This window comes from Lissotriton vulgaris, chromosome 2_1 (assembly GCF_964263255.1).
Source record: "Lissotriton vulgaris chromosome 2_1, aLisVul1.2, whole genome shotgun sequence".
NCBI classification, from domain to species: Eukaryota; Metazoa; Chordata; class Amphibia; order Caudata; family Salamandridae; genus Lissotriton; species Lissotriton vulgaris.
Genome location: NC_141687.1, coordinates 338,895,127 through 338,910,126, shown reverse-complemented (window position 1 = coordinate 338,910,126; position 15,000 = coordinate 338,895,127). Strand labels below are relative to the sequence as shown.

General features: G+C 43.6%; 1 protein-coding gene across 2 annotated transcripts in view; it reads left to right on the top strand.

The window, feature by feature from the left end:
• The window catches only part of NSRP1 (nuclear speckle splicing regulatory protein 1), a 331,135-nt gene that overhangs the window by 157,419 nt on the left and 158,716 nt on the right, over positions 1-15,000 (top strand). Inside the window, exon 3 of one of the 2 annotated variants that reach the window (XM_086955087.1) lies at positions 119-230. The exons of the other annotated variant lie outside the window; for it this stretch is intronic. Coding sequence (XP_086811213.1) covers positions 119-230 — 112 coding nt within the window. The remainder of the gene's footprint in view (positions 1-118; positions 231-15,000) is intronic. 2 annotated transcript variants of the gene reach the window in all.

Below are 15,000 nucleotides of genomic sequence, written 5' to 3'. Positions count from 1 at the left end.
ATAAGCATATTTTACAGCAGGTTTTACAGCAACTAAATTTGGATCTTCCATTTACACTTGAATCAGACATTATAGCTTACAGGTGGCTTTTCAACCCCTCTTTGTCTCTTTACACCAGAGGTTCACTCGGGTTTGTTTCAAGGAGGGTCTTCGCCAGAACTCCGATCAGCAATGGACTCTTCGTCACTTTTGCCACTGTTGTTGGGTTCGTCAATTTCTTCCAACACCAAGTAAGTCCATTCAGGGCTCCGATACAACCTGTTCTGTTTCTTTACTCTGGTGCTTTTTCTGTTAGACTTTGCTCGGGCTTCTTTTCTTTCACTTTCAGCCCTTTTTCGGTCTTTTAGTTATTATGTGGTAAATTAATATTTACCGTATCTTTTTTTGCCATATAATTTCAAGTCATAAGGATAGCTCAATCAAATGAGAGGCAGAGTCCGTGGTATCTGAGTCATACGGGCTTTAATATAATGCTTCGAGGGGGCGTGGTCTGGCCACGCAGGAAGATGGCCGCCTGCTAGGTGAGCTCCGCCGAGGGACGGACCCCCGACGAGCTCTCTTACCTTCCCTGCACGAGTGGATCGTCTCTTTGGAGCCTGCAGGACTCAGGAGAACATGGGGGTTGCTTCGGTGGTCTCCTTTTCCCGCTGACGGCTTCAGGTCTCGACGCAACGAAGAGACGGTGAGGCGGCCGGCTCCTGTGGTGCGCGCTGCGATATTCGCGCGCTTCTTAAGCCGTGCCTCTCCTCAGCGAAGGCGGCGCCCTTGCTACTCTGGGGCCGCGCCTCCTCACATTTTAGGCCGCGCCTCTCTGGAAAGTGAAAGCGCGCTTCAACACGGCCCAAGACTGCCTTTATTCACACCATTGCCTGTATTAGCAGTGTGCAGCGCCCCCCTCAGGCTTTTATAGAGATGACTTTCCTCATAATTACTGCCAATGCATTTTTCCTGGGAAAAACGACATGAAGGACCGGAGAGAAAAGGCTGAAGGTTTGCCACAATCATCTCTCCCATGAAGTGCGCCTTTCTTCTCAGCCAACTGTGTACCATGCTCATATGAAATATTAATGCTGGCAGGGCTAAAGCTGCTTGATTGATCATTTCACAATATTTGCTATTATATGCAGAAGCACGATATGACTGTCACATGAAAGTTCAATACTACCGGTACTGGCAGATTCACTTGCAAGAGTACTGATTCATTTTTCTCCTTGACTTTCTTTAGCCACTTTCTGTGACATATTTGTCATTTGGGTCAGAGTTACTTGACTCTATCAGACTTGCCTCTTCTCCTCAATACTTCAGCCTGTTCTCCTATTCCTACACTCTGCCAGTTACGTAGGAGGTAGGAAGGGAAGGGGTAAAGGGCTGATTTCAATTCCCAATTGCCGCTCTATGTTATGAACTCATATGATTTACTTTTCTTGTTTTGCGCAGCATTGGATAAATAGCCTATTGATATATTGCCTCACCTTATTCACCTGCTTTTCCTCATCAGGGGATTTTTTTGGCGCACAAGGCATGTTACTATTGCATTGAACCTCTTTCATGTTGTACTGCTTGCTATTATGTGATTATGCTTTAGCGACTCCCCAATTTGATGCATTTTCGCTATGTTACATGTGTAGGTCACTACTCTATTACATATCCTTTTTTGCATTTGGTAATTTGATGTACCCTTGGTTTCATCATTGCTTCCCATTCCAACACCTTATCAATTCGCTTTTGTAGACCATCTCTACAACAGTGCGTTACAATGTCCAATAATAGAAATGGGGGTCGTGGTCCAAAACCGCCACTTTTTACTGAAGTAGTGAAACACACCTCTACCACACCAGTCAAAGGAAATGGCTCTGCTTTACCCCCTTCATCACAATCTGCGCCATCTCAGAATGACACGTCTCTGTCAGATACTATGCAACGTATCCTGCTAGAACTATCTGGGGTTAACCGCAGATTAGAGGGGCTGGACATTACCATGACATCTTTGGCTACAGAGACTAAGTCCATTCGTGCTGAACTTACTACCTTCCACACACGAATTGATGCTATTGATTCTAAGATATCGGATATGGAAACTCGACTGGATAATGTCCAAGGCTCAGATCAAGATCTTTTATTTTTACATAGTAAAATTATTGATTTGGAGGATCGTAGTCGTAGAGACAATATTCGTTTTTTTGGATTTCCGGAAAACATTGAAAAGCAAGACATGAAGCTTTTTCTATATGAGACTCTTCCTGTGCTGACTGGTATTTCTTTTACTCCTCCTCTTGAGATACAACGTGCTCATAGGCTGGGTCCTCCACGTTCTGGTGCTTCTGCACGACCCCGACCAATTATTGCTTGCTTTCTTCGACATGAGCATACTCGACAGATCTTGTCATTGGCCCGTTCCCGTGGCTCCTTCTTATTTCAAGGTCATACTATCCATATGGCGGCGGACTTCTCCAAAGAGACTAATGAAAGACGGAAGGCGTTCCTCTCTTTTCGACCCCAGCTGCGTCGCATGGACATTAAGTATGGATTATTCGAACCCGCACGGTTTCGCATAACCAGGAATGGAGAATCCAAAGACTTTTATGATCCTGCTCTTCTTCAGCAATTTTTGGATACCATCATGTCTGATGATATGGATACCCAATCTTCCTCCTGTGATCAGACTTCTCAGTCCAAGACTTCATCTGCAGGTCTCACAGCGTCCTCTTTGAGTTCCTCTAATGATCCTCGACAGCGGGGCAGGGATATTACCCGTCTGCCTCGTTCTCAGGATGATAAGGCCTCGGCACTGCATTCAGTTTCCTCCCTAACTAACCTGCCGCAAAGGAACAAGTCCAGGTCTCCTCTTAAGAAGCCTTCAGATGCTGATTGATTTTTCGACTTTATAGTATTTTTGCTATTTTATGGTTCACGATAATTCCTATTATCTGATGCTTTAATAGTTCACTTAACTGCCTGTGGTTCTCTAGTATTATAACATATGCATTTTGTAGTACTGTTTTATTTGATGCTTTATGTCTTATTATAATCCTGTGAGTTCCCAACAAATTTTGCGTTTTATCATAGGACTTTTTAGGAGGTTTTTATGCATTTTAAATCTCGTTTATTATATACTGCATATCTATTACCTATTGCATACGGGACTCACTTCTCATTAATTCCCTTCTCCATGTTATTGTTACTGTGGTTTAGAATTCACGTTGCTCATTTACTTCATAAGATACTTTGTTTTTGACATAATGTAATTTATCTTATTATTCCACTCATTTATATCTATGCTGTCTCTACTCATATTCTCATGTTTCCTTGTGGGGGCTTTTCTTCTTTTGTTTATTACTTCTTTCTTTTTCTCTCTATTTGGCGTTATCGATTCTGTCCCTTTCTATATATTATTTCACATGCTTCATTAATACATCTTATCTGTTTCTCTTATTGTATGCTATGGGAGTTCCTTCATTTACTTCTCCTCCTTTAGTCTTCTTTTCTTTCCTTATCAAGTTATTATTTATTGTATGGTAATTGTACCACACATTTAACCATTCTCTTTATTCATTGGCTATGCTTTATGATGGTATCTCATGTTTTTACACGACTTTTGATTATTTTACCCTGCTTTATGGTGTCTCGTATATTCCATGTTATCCTTTGTTCTTTAGATTCCCACTCTTCTTTCCTCGGAGGGGGTCCGGTTACCCCTTGGCGCTGCTCTTAGTGCGCCCAGACCCGCAGATAACAGCTTAGGTTCTCTTCTCTTTTCCTATCTTTGTATTTGCTTTTCTTTAGTTTCTACCTGCTTTGTCTCTTTTAGACATCCATTTTGTTTTTCTAAATTACTTCTGTATTTCCTTTTCCTTCTCTATTTCTTTCCTCTTTTCTTTTTCTCCATTTTATTAGTTTTCCTCTTTTTCTTCGACACATTTTGTCTCTTGCTTCCCAGAGCAATATTTTTCTTCATTTTCTCTCCAACTGCCTTCTTTTCTTTCTCTTTACCTCTTGAATTCTCCTATCATGTCCTCTCCTAATTCGCTGTCAGTGATTTCCTGGAATGTTCATGGCCTCACTCATTATATCAAGCGTAAAAAAGTACTCACATACCTGCGCTCTAAACATGTGGACGTTGCTTTATTGCAGGAAACGCACTTAGATGATATTGAATCTAGTAAACTCAGTCGAGACTGGGTTGGTAAAGTGATTCACAGTAGTGTCTCCAAGCTTGATCCTACCAACCCTAACCCTGTTCGCAAGTGTGGGGTTGCCATACTTTTTCGAAAGTCACTTCCCTTCACGATTCTCAAAACGTGGTCTGACCCGGAAGGTCGATATGTGTTTGTCAAGTTGAAAATTGGGAACTCTTTCATTTGCCTTGGTTCTATTTATGCCCCTTTAGGCTCCAAAAAACAGTTTTTTCTCCGTCTGAACCGCCTTTTCACGGAAATCAATGCCTCCCAGTTTCTCATTGGAGGGGACTGGAATCTGGCACCAGATCCTACTCTGGATAGAACAGGTTGCTTTGACACCGTTAACGCTCCAGATAGAGCCATTCTTAGGGACATTCTTGCTGATACTGGTCTAGTTGATCATTGGAGGTTGACTCATCCTCAGGACAAAGAATATACGTTTTTCTCCTCTACCCATGGTACATTTTCACGTCTTGATTATTTCCTTCTTTCGCAACAGGCAGTCCAATTGGTTACACAGTCCCAGATCTTGGAAGCAGCCATATCCGACCATTCCCCTGTTCTCCTATCTCTTGATCTGGGTCTCTCCAAACCAGGACGTAAACCATGGCGCTTGAATATAGCCAGGTATAGAACTCCAGCAGGTAAACTTCTTTTGCAGTCACATCTCCAGGATTACCTTACTCTCAATAATACATCAGTCTCTTCTAAGAGAATGGTTTGGGCTGCGGCCAAGGCAACCATTAGGGGTCAACTCATGCGTGACGCTGCTTTACGCAATAAGGAAAACGCAGTCAAACAGACTGCTTTGGAAGACGACATTCGCCAACTTTCTCAATCGTATATCTCAAAGCCAACCCTTCAGACTCGTAAATCACTGGAGAAAGCGCGAATGTCTCTTAATAGTCTCTTTACTTCTAAAGCCGAATACGCTTTGCAAAAGATGAAAGGACGTCATTACGAGCAGGGGGAAAAGGCTGGTCGGTTACTAGCTGCGCAATTGAGACAGAGGGAGGCCGCTATGGCCATTTCAGCTATCAAATCAAGTGGTGGTGACTTACTTACTCGACCACAGGAAATTGTTGAGGAATTCGCTTCATTTTATAGATCTCTATATTCTCCAAACACTCATGCAGACGCACTTGCGATGAACACATTTTTAGATGCAGTTCATATCCCTAAACTCTCTGATGAGGGTAGGGCCCTACTGGATGGTGCTATTACGAAGGATGAAATTTCTTCAGCAATAGCTGCCTTGCCATATCATAAAGCTCCGGGGGATGATGGTTTTCCTCCTGAATTTTTTAAATGGACCGGTCAGAATATGATCGACACTTTACATGCTGCATTTGGGGAGGCGGTGGAGAAGTCTTCTCTTGGTCCTTTGTCCAACAAGGCTGTTATAGCTGTCTTGCCGAAACCTGGCAAGGATCCTTTGTTATGCAGTAGTTATAGGCCCATATCTCTTTTAAATTCAGATGTTAAGATACTTGCTAGCATCCTTGCATCACGTCTCCGTAAAGTTTTACCTTCTTTAATCCACAATTCGCAGGTAGGTTTTGTCCCAGGTAGGTCATCTCGCAACCATTTACGCACCTTATCTCACACTTTATGGTCAGCTAAACATCTTACTGATGATGCATTACTCCTCTCCCTGGATGCTGAAAAAGCGTTTGACCGCATTGAGTGGGAATACCTTTTTTCTATCATGCAAAGGTTTGGGTTAGGCGACCAGTTTATAGATAAAGTGCGCCTGCTTTATGATAATCCGTCGGCTCAGGTCAATTGCGGCGGTTTTCTTTCTACCCCATTTCCAATTAGACGAGGTACTCGTCAGGGATGTCCACTCTCCCCTCTTCTCTTTCTTCTCGCAATGGAACCTTTAGCTGCTGCGATACGACAATCTACTACTGTGGTAGGTGTCCCCCTTCCAATTGGTCACTCTAAAATTTATTTATATGCAGATGATATTCTCCTCACACTCACTGATCTTCCCCGCTCTCTTCCTGCTCTCCTCCGCATCATCAATGATTTCTCCTCCTTTTCTGGCTACAAGATAAATTGGGATAAGAGTGAAGCATTACCCATGACCATTGGTACAACGAAAGATGTGATTTCTGATTTCCCTTTCCATTGGCAACCATCCCGACTTAAATATTTAGGAATCTTAATTAATAGAGGGTTGGATAATATAGTCACGGACAATCTGACTCCCTTAATCATACAAATGCAAAGAGATTTTGATAAATGGAAGGCTTTGGGTTTATCTTTATGGGGGCGAGTCCAGGCAGTCAAGATGGTTACTCTTCCTCGATTTCTTTATGTCTTGGGTATGCTTCCTCTCCACATCCCCTTGACAACTTTGAGATCCATTGACTCCAAAATCAAACTTTTTGTCTGGGGCACGGCTAAACCGCGTCTTACCTTTGCAAAACTGAAATCTCATCAGCTACGAGGGGGTTTGGGTCTCCCTTCTATCGAGCATTACTCGCTTGCTCTTCATCTTTCACAACTTGTTTTTTTTCTACCCAAATCTAAAGACATACCTCAATGGGTCCCCCTTGAACGTCACTTGTTAGCCTCTGGTTCAGATTTGTCCCTTCTTTATGGTAAAGGGGTCAGTTCTGCTGATCCTAAAAACCCTATTTTATCTGCAATGCACAAATCCTGGCAGAGAAGCCATCGTATACTTAAATCTCATTCACGTATTCATTTTAAAGCTCCTTTATGGACTAACTCTGCCGTTCGTATTGGGGGTCGCACCCTGTCCTGGTCTGTATGGCAGGAAGCTGGTATTCAGACTATAGATCAATTATTTCATGATAACTCTTTTAAATCTTTTTCTCAACTCTGTGAGGAATTTCATCTGCCATCCACACAATCCTGCAAATATACTCAGCTCCAACAAATTCTCACAAAACATTTAGGTCCTCCACCTGACTTAATATCTGTATCTCCTATTTTGTCTTACCTGCAGTCTTGGGGGAATCTTAAAGGTGTGACTTCTGGTCTTTATAAAACTTTTTTGCATCCTTTATTTTCACAGCCTCTCTCGCAAACTCTGCAGTTAAAATGGCAATCTCGCCTATCGGTTACATATTCCAATATTCAATGGGACCAAATCTTGGAAGGGTTGCATAAGGGAGTCCGTGAAGCCCGTCTTAAATTTTGCATTTTCAAGATTCTGCATGAATGGCATTGGTCTCCAGTTAAATTGCATCATGCTAAATTGTTATCACATACTTTGTGTTGGAGGTGTTCAGCTTCTGGCTGTGATATTACGCATATTGTTTGTGAATGTCCTCGTACGACCTCCTTTTGGCTTTTTGTACGGAAGACATTGGACAATGCCATGTCCCTCCCTCTGCCCCTTACTCCTCTTAATATTATTTTGCATGATTTTCGTAGCCTTCCGAAGTTTTCTAGGCCGCAAACCCGTCTTCTCCACACAGCTCTGGCCACGGCAAAAATTTGTATACTGCGGCACTGGAAATCGCCTCTGCCCCCTTCGCAGGAAGAGTGGTTGGTGGCAATGATGCAAACAGCTCTACATGAACGTACAATTTATAACTTACAAGATCAAACTTCCGTTTTTCTCCAGGTGTGGTCTCCTTTTCTGGAAGCCACTGTGCATAGTGACTCTGTCTCCACTCCTCCTTCTCCTTTGACTGTTCCACCTTCTTAACTCTCTTCTTTTAGGTTCTCTTTTTTCGCACTGCTCGCACTGCTCAGCTTTACATTTTTTCTCCTTTACCTCTTTTGTGCTTGTTCATGTTGCTCTGGGATTCTTGCTTATTCTTTTCTTTTTCTCTTCCTTTTCCTTTTATTCATTTTCTTCCTTTTTTCTCCCGCTTCCTTTTCTTTATTCTTCTTCTATAATGTATTTATTTTGCTATCTTCTCAAATATTATTGTATTTAAGATTATGGAATATACGATATTTTTATGTCCTCATATTTATCATACTTCGTGTAATACCTTTCCTCATTTGTATTATTTTACTAGTCAAAGATATTATCCTGCTTTATTTTTTTTTTTTTTTTTTTTGTATCTGTACTTCTATCTCAAAATTTCTAATAAAAAATTTCAACACAAAAAAAAAAATATAATGCTTCGAAGCATGGGACATCGGGTTCCATCACCACTCAGGTTCAGGAAGGGACATTCAACATTTTATTAGCATCACACATTATATATAGTAAAACAGTATACATGGAAGTGAATACAGTAGGCGTAACAGGTGAAAAGAGAGAGATAAGAACACATGTGCGTAACAGGAGGCGTGTAAGAAGGCGTACACATGGGCGTGCACTGGACATGTCAGAGAATCGTCACATGAAACGTCACAAGTGGGTGGATGTATAGAGAAAGGTTGCAGAATCAGCAGAAACTTATGACCTATATGCGCGCGCAGCTGAGCATGACGTGTAACCGGGGAGAGCTGTGGGCTTTGACTTTTGCACGAGTAGAGGAGACTAATGTCTGGGGTGTCAAAACGACCTGTACCTATAGCATATCTGATATCGTATGTTTTGAGGATGTAGTGTCTGGAGTAAAAGGTCTCTCGGGCAGGGGCCGTTCAACACTGAATGCTAGTGCGTGCATACGGATCTTCATGTAGAGTGCGGGGGCCATGGGCCTACCATGGTAACGGGAGCAGTAAATTACTTGCAGGGAGACAGGAAGGCAGGGCCCTTTGCTCTGCAGCCGGGAATATGTTTACCTATTTCACTAGACTGGAATGTGTTTTCGAGGAGGCTGAGCAGATAACTTGTAGGTAAAACATCATCTTGGCAAGCGGACCAGGCCGAGCCGGGCACCGCTCGTCTGAGGCAGGAAGTAAGGCAGAGGTCAGGGATGCATACCTAAACTGCAGCTTTCAGAGGGAGAAAAGAACTCGGAGCCTCGTTTAAGGGTCTAACTCGACTGGGCCAGAAAACGTGGAGGAAAACGTGTGCGAGATTCAAAAGTGTACCATGTAAAGACGTTGGCACCATAGGCCTAGAAGCCTATTTAACGGGATATTTATGCATGGTTGGATAGCTGACATGTTAACGTTGGACGCAAATGTATTTGCGTCTCTCTAGCATGAACAGAAAAGAAGTTACACGACATACAAGGAACATGGGTGCATGGATAGGGTGCGAGTGGGGGACACATTGGTTACCTGAAAATTTCTATTACCTCATTCCCTCCTTGGCCCCTACCAAACCCTTTAAGATATATCTATATTCATAAGACCATCTATCTGTTCATATAACATCATTTGTTCATCTTTTATCATTCGGGAACGGGAACTTGGACCTGGAATACAGGCTGTGGCACACAAGCCGCAAATCGCTGGCCCACATTGCAGACAGAGACAACAACTGAATACTATGACCAATATTATTCCTAGGAATGATAACAATTTCCATCCCCAAGCGGATATCACACTCCAGAGCCAACCGGACCAAGTCCAGGAGCCTGGATTCTGGTGAATCAGGTGAGCAATTTCGTAAAGCCGTGTGATGGCCTTATACACGTATGGCGCGTTATTTGGAATAAACACGCAACAACTGGATCCGATGACTCTACAAGCCCCGCCCCTATCGGCCAGGATGACGTCAAGGACAAGGCGATTTTGAAGAACTACAAGTCTCATAGCAGATTGCTCTTCAGTCAGATTACCTAAAGCAGAAGTAGTTTCGTTCACTACCGCTTCCAATGTTCTAGTTAATTTGCGTATCAATTTACTGTTCTGAACAGGACCTACAAAGAAAAAGAATCCTTTATTGAAATCTGTGTATTGTTCCCACGTTGTCTCAGTCTGATCGACAATTGGGGTCTTGATCTCCCTTCTATGTCTAATATTCACAAGCCGTGAATTCCTATGATAATCAGGTGGGGCTAAAAAAACAGGTGGCAATAGGAACGCAATATAACACGTCCCATCCCAATCAAGGGGCAGATGTACATAAGCGGTGTGACCACAAATGAAATAAGAATGGCGAGAAGCTTTGAAAGTAGACTTTCCTTTGTCACTGAATTCGACCACAGTATTACAATCACTGTGTCCTAAATGTACTGAGCCATTCTTTCTGACGCATAGTTCACCTTTCACTGGCAAAACTGAAATAAACGGCAAGTTCGAATTAGTCTCGGACTGGACGTTCAGGATCATGAGATTGAGGGAAAAATTACCTAATTTATACACTTAATTTTCTAGATCGGTCCCTTTCCTTTGGGGAAGACCGTCTGCATCTGGGAAACATGCTTTATTCATGAATGTATTCAGGTTCCCCCAAATCCAATTGCCGTGGGAAACTTTGGACTTACTGTCTAGGGAGGACATTAAAGTAAACCATGCACCACATGAACCATTATGTGTGAACGGGTAAGGAAAGAGAGGCAGAGCTCCCTTGTATTTCTGATAAGGTGGGAGTCGGCCACATACCCAGCAATTGGTGGCATTGCTGGCCTGATGAGTATGGTGTAACATACGAATGAATGTATTGTTGCGCATTGCTAATCGATAGGAAAGTTCATGTGGGGGCAGGTCGCTAAAGGAGTGCTCTACAGTGTCATTAGAGGAAGCATGTATACGTGAATCAAGAGGGAAAAAAACATGTAGCATTAAACTTATGCATATGATCGTAAGACTCAGAAGAAATATGAAAATTAAGGCGATTACACATCGACTGTGCAAATTTTTACAGTATTGTTCTCTTTTCTTGATGCGCCTATCTCTCTGACTATTTGGGTCTATCTTATACATGTCAGAAACCTGTCTAACCGCTTCACCCGAGGGGGACTTAAACAATTAAACGCTGTCTGACTTACTAGACCTTAGCTTGGAACGATACTCCTGTTGAGGAGTTTTTTCTATCAGGGGGAGTTTAGTGTCAGAGTCCGATAGGGGGCAGTCTTTAACCGGAGTTTCTGGACACAGTCCGTGAAATTTCTTAATGTGGCTGGAATGCAAACACCCCTTGCGTCCTTCCAATTTGACGGCGGTCCTCGTCGTCATCAACACCAACTTTGGCTGTTTCCACCTCGGCTCCAGTGGACTTGATCGATCAAAGTTTCTCACATACACCAGGTCACCCGGAACGACTTCATGCGATTTTACTTGGGTGTTGTCCGGGAAGGCAGCTGCAACCTGTGAACGACATGATTGTAGTGCAGACATCAAGGAAGCTAGGTAATCTGTCAGCATATTACAGTCAACATCGGTGATCTTGCGGGGCATAGGCGTACCCCACATATTGGGAGGCCGCCCGAAAACCACCTCATAAGGAGATAGTCCGGTTCTGGAATGAGCAACCATGCGCATATAGAAGAGGGCAACTGGCAAAGCTACTATCCAATCTACGCCTTTTTCTGCACAAACTTTGGCTAAGCGTGTTTTCAGGGTCTGATTATGTCTCTCTACGAGACCAGCTGCTTCAGGGTGTCGTACGCAGTGGAACTTCCACTGGTAACCTAACAGGAGTGATACCTGTTTCATGAGCTCGGACGAGAATGGCTGTCCATTATCTGAGTATACGACACGGGGCAAGCCAGATCGCGGGAAGAATTCACGAACCAGCTGCTTGGCAGTGGTCGCGGCAGTGTAATCTGGGACTGGATATGCTTCTGTCCATCGGGAAAGGGCACATACAACTGCAAGGACATATTTAAAACCTCTACATCTGTCCATCTGGATATAATCCATCTGGAGGACTTCAAAAGGATGGTCAGGAGGATGGAATCCACCTTGTTCCACGGGAACACCTTTGCCTGGATTGAACTGACAACAGATCATGCAGGTACGCACTTTCTGTTTTGCTGCTGCTCATAAATGTTTATTGAACCAGAGGTTTTGAATGCTATCTAACATGGCTTTTTCTCCTAAGTGTGCTGGACTATGTGCTGTGTTAATGATTACTTGAACCATAGAGTCGGGGAGGAACCATGTGGCTCTTCCCTTTGTCATCCATCCCTGATCTGTCTGGATCCCTCCTTGTTCAGTCCATTTCTTGATTTCGTCGGGAGTAGCATGTGTCTGTATGTCGAGTACTTCTAGAATGGGATCCTTCACTGTCCTACAATGTGTCTGTGATGTCACGTCAGTCTCTGTCATGTCCGTTGGGATGTCTGTCTGAGCTGTGAGTTTAGCTGTTCGATCTGCCAGGTCGTTACCCTGAGAAATGGTGTCGGTGGCCTTAGTGTGTGCTTTGCACTTCATGATAGCAATGGATACAGGTAAGTGTATTGCTTCTAACAGAGCTTGAATGATTGGACCATGCTGTATCTTGGCGCCATGAGAAGTTAAAAAAACCTCTTTCTTGCCAAAGGATAACGAAGTCGAGAACGACTCCGAATGCATACTGTGAATCTGTGTATATGTTTACTTTCTTGTTCTTGGCTAGTGTACAGGCTTGGGTCAGAGCAATGAGTTCTGCTGCTTGAGCAGACAAGGTGTCAATACGATGTGTTTCTATGACTTCAGTTTCAGTGGTCACTGCATAGGCGGCCACTAACTCTCCTGTGCTTGTTCTCATACATGAACCATCCACGTAAAGTGTCAGGTCGGGGTCGGGTAATGCAATGTCTGTCAAGTCTTGTCTGGGCTTCGTTACAGTATTGATGACTTCTACGCAGTCATGTGGTGTCGGATCAGTTGTGCTCGAGGGTAACAATGTGGCAGGGTTTAATGTGTTGCATCGTCTGATCTCTATGTGTGGCTGAAACAATGTCAATTCATATCCTGTCAGTCTTGCTATAGTCAAGTGCTGAGTCTGAGTACGGTTCAGAAGAACTTCCACTGAGTGTGGAACTTGTACTGTCAGGGGATGTCCTAACACTATGGAATCGCTTTGTCTGATTGCTAGAGCTGTTGCTGCAACTGATTTGAGGCACGCAGGCAGAGCCTGGGCCACTGGATCCAATGTACTAGAAAAATAAGCACAAGGCTTATGGTGTCCTGCTTGATCTTGTGTGAGAACAGATAATGCTGTGCCATCGCGTTCAGTAACAAAAAGTGTAAAAGGTTTTCTGTAACATGGTGTCGCTAAAACTGGTGCTTGACATAAAGCTTTCTTTAACTCGTCAAAAGCTTGTGTATGTTCCTGAGTCCAAGGGAGGACAGTCGAAGTCGCTGCCTCCTGTGTTGTCAACTGTATGAGTGGTTTAGCTAGATATGCGTACTGGGGAATCCATTGTCTGCAGTAAGAAGTGAGGCCAATAAAGGCCCGTACCTCCTTTTGTGTCTTGGGTTGTGGCAGATGTGCGATTAACTGGATGCGGTCTGGTGTCAGCTGTCTCCCCCATTTGGACAGCAAGTGCCCAAGGTATACCACTTGCTGGGCACAGAATTGTAGCTTCGAAGGGGCCACTTTATGCCCCTTTTCGGCCAAGAAATACAAGACAGTCAGTGACGCGCGCTCGCAGTCACGTTCGGTCCGTGCGGTAATCAACAAGTCATCTACATATTGGAGCAGAGCAGTGTCAGTAGGCATGTGGATACTGTCTAGTTATCTTTTCAGTGCTTGACTATAGATGCTAGGACTTTCCGTGAACCCTTGAGGTGCACGTGCAAATTTGAAGCTTCGGCCATTTAAAGAGAATCCGAATAAATACTGGCTTTCAGGATGAATGGGGACACTAAAGAAAGCGTTCTTGAGATCGATTACAGTAAAGAACGCTGCTTCGGAATCAATAGCCGTCAAAATAGAAGATATGTCTGGCACTACCGGGTACTGTGGAATGATGCATTTATTCAGTTCTCGAAGATCAATCACCAATCGGTAGACTGGTGGTGCATTTGGGTCTGTTCGTTTAAGAATCGGAATGATCGGGGAATTGCATACATTGGAGTCAGTTTCAATAACTACTCCTTGGGCAATGAGCTTGTCAATAATCTTCAGTAAGGCTGTTACAGCCTCGGGTGGCAATTTGTATTGTCGGATTCGGGGCAGTACAACTCCTTGCTTGAGAGTGACACGATAAGGTGTAATGTGCATACAACCTACATCAGTTGGACCTTGTGCCCATAAATGTGTTGGTACATTCTGCAATCTTGGATCAAAATCTCGTAACACATAATGACATTTAAAGTCACGTAGGAACAATCTCACTCCTTCCGGAGAACAACATATTACAGCACCTAGTGCTTTCAACGTTTTAATACCAAGCAGATTTTCAGGACATGCTTTCGTAAGTAACAAGTCAGTAGTACGGGACAATGGGCCAACTTCAAGAGAAACTGGCTTTGACACTTCATTAACAATAGGCTTTCCTGAAAAACCCAGGGAAACATTCTGTGAGCCTGAGAGGGGCGCCCCTGGGACCTCGTCATGACTAATGGTAGTTCTGCTCGCCCCTGTGTCAATCAAAAAATTTCTGTCTTTCCCTAATACCTGACTATGTACATAGGGACCATCTTGATCTACAGGAACCTCGATGAGGGGCAAGCCAACCTCCCTCTCTAGGCTGTTTCATGTATATTGCTGATAATCGGGGTAATCTGACTGTGCGTACTGATACATTTGTTGCGTGACATGTTGCGTGGCAGCAATAGGTTGGGGTTGGGGTACAGCTACTGTCTGCTGTGCTTGCTGTGGTGGTTGCGTGTTCTGTGGAATATGCTGTGGAACGTGTTCTGGTCTAGGTGGACGCAGTCTCTCTTTCGTTTTGCCTTTAGCAATATTGTGTTTCAAAACCAAACACTCATTTATGTAGTGACCTGGCTGCTTACAATAGTTGCAGTTCCCTTTAACGGGAGCTGCAGATTGACCTGGCGGTGCTGTACCCTTTTTATGACCGTCAGCTGGAACAGATTGGGCAACTAGTACTTTCAT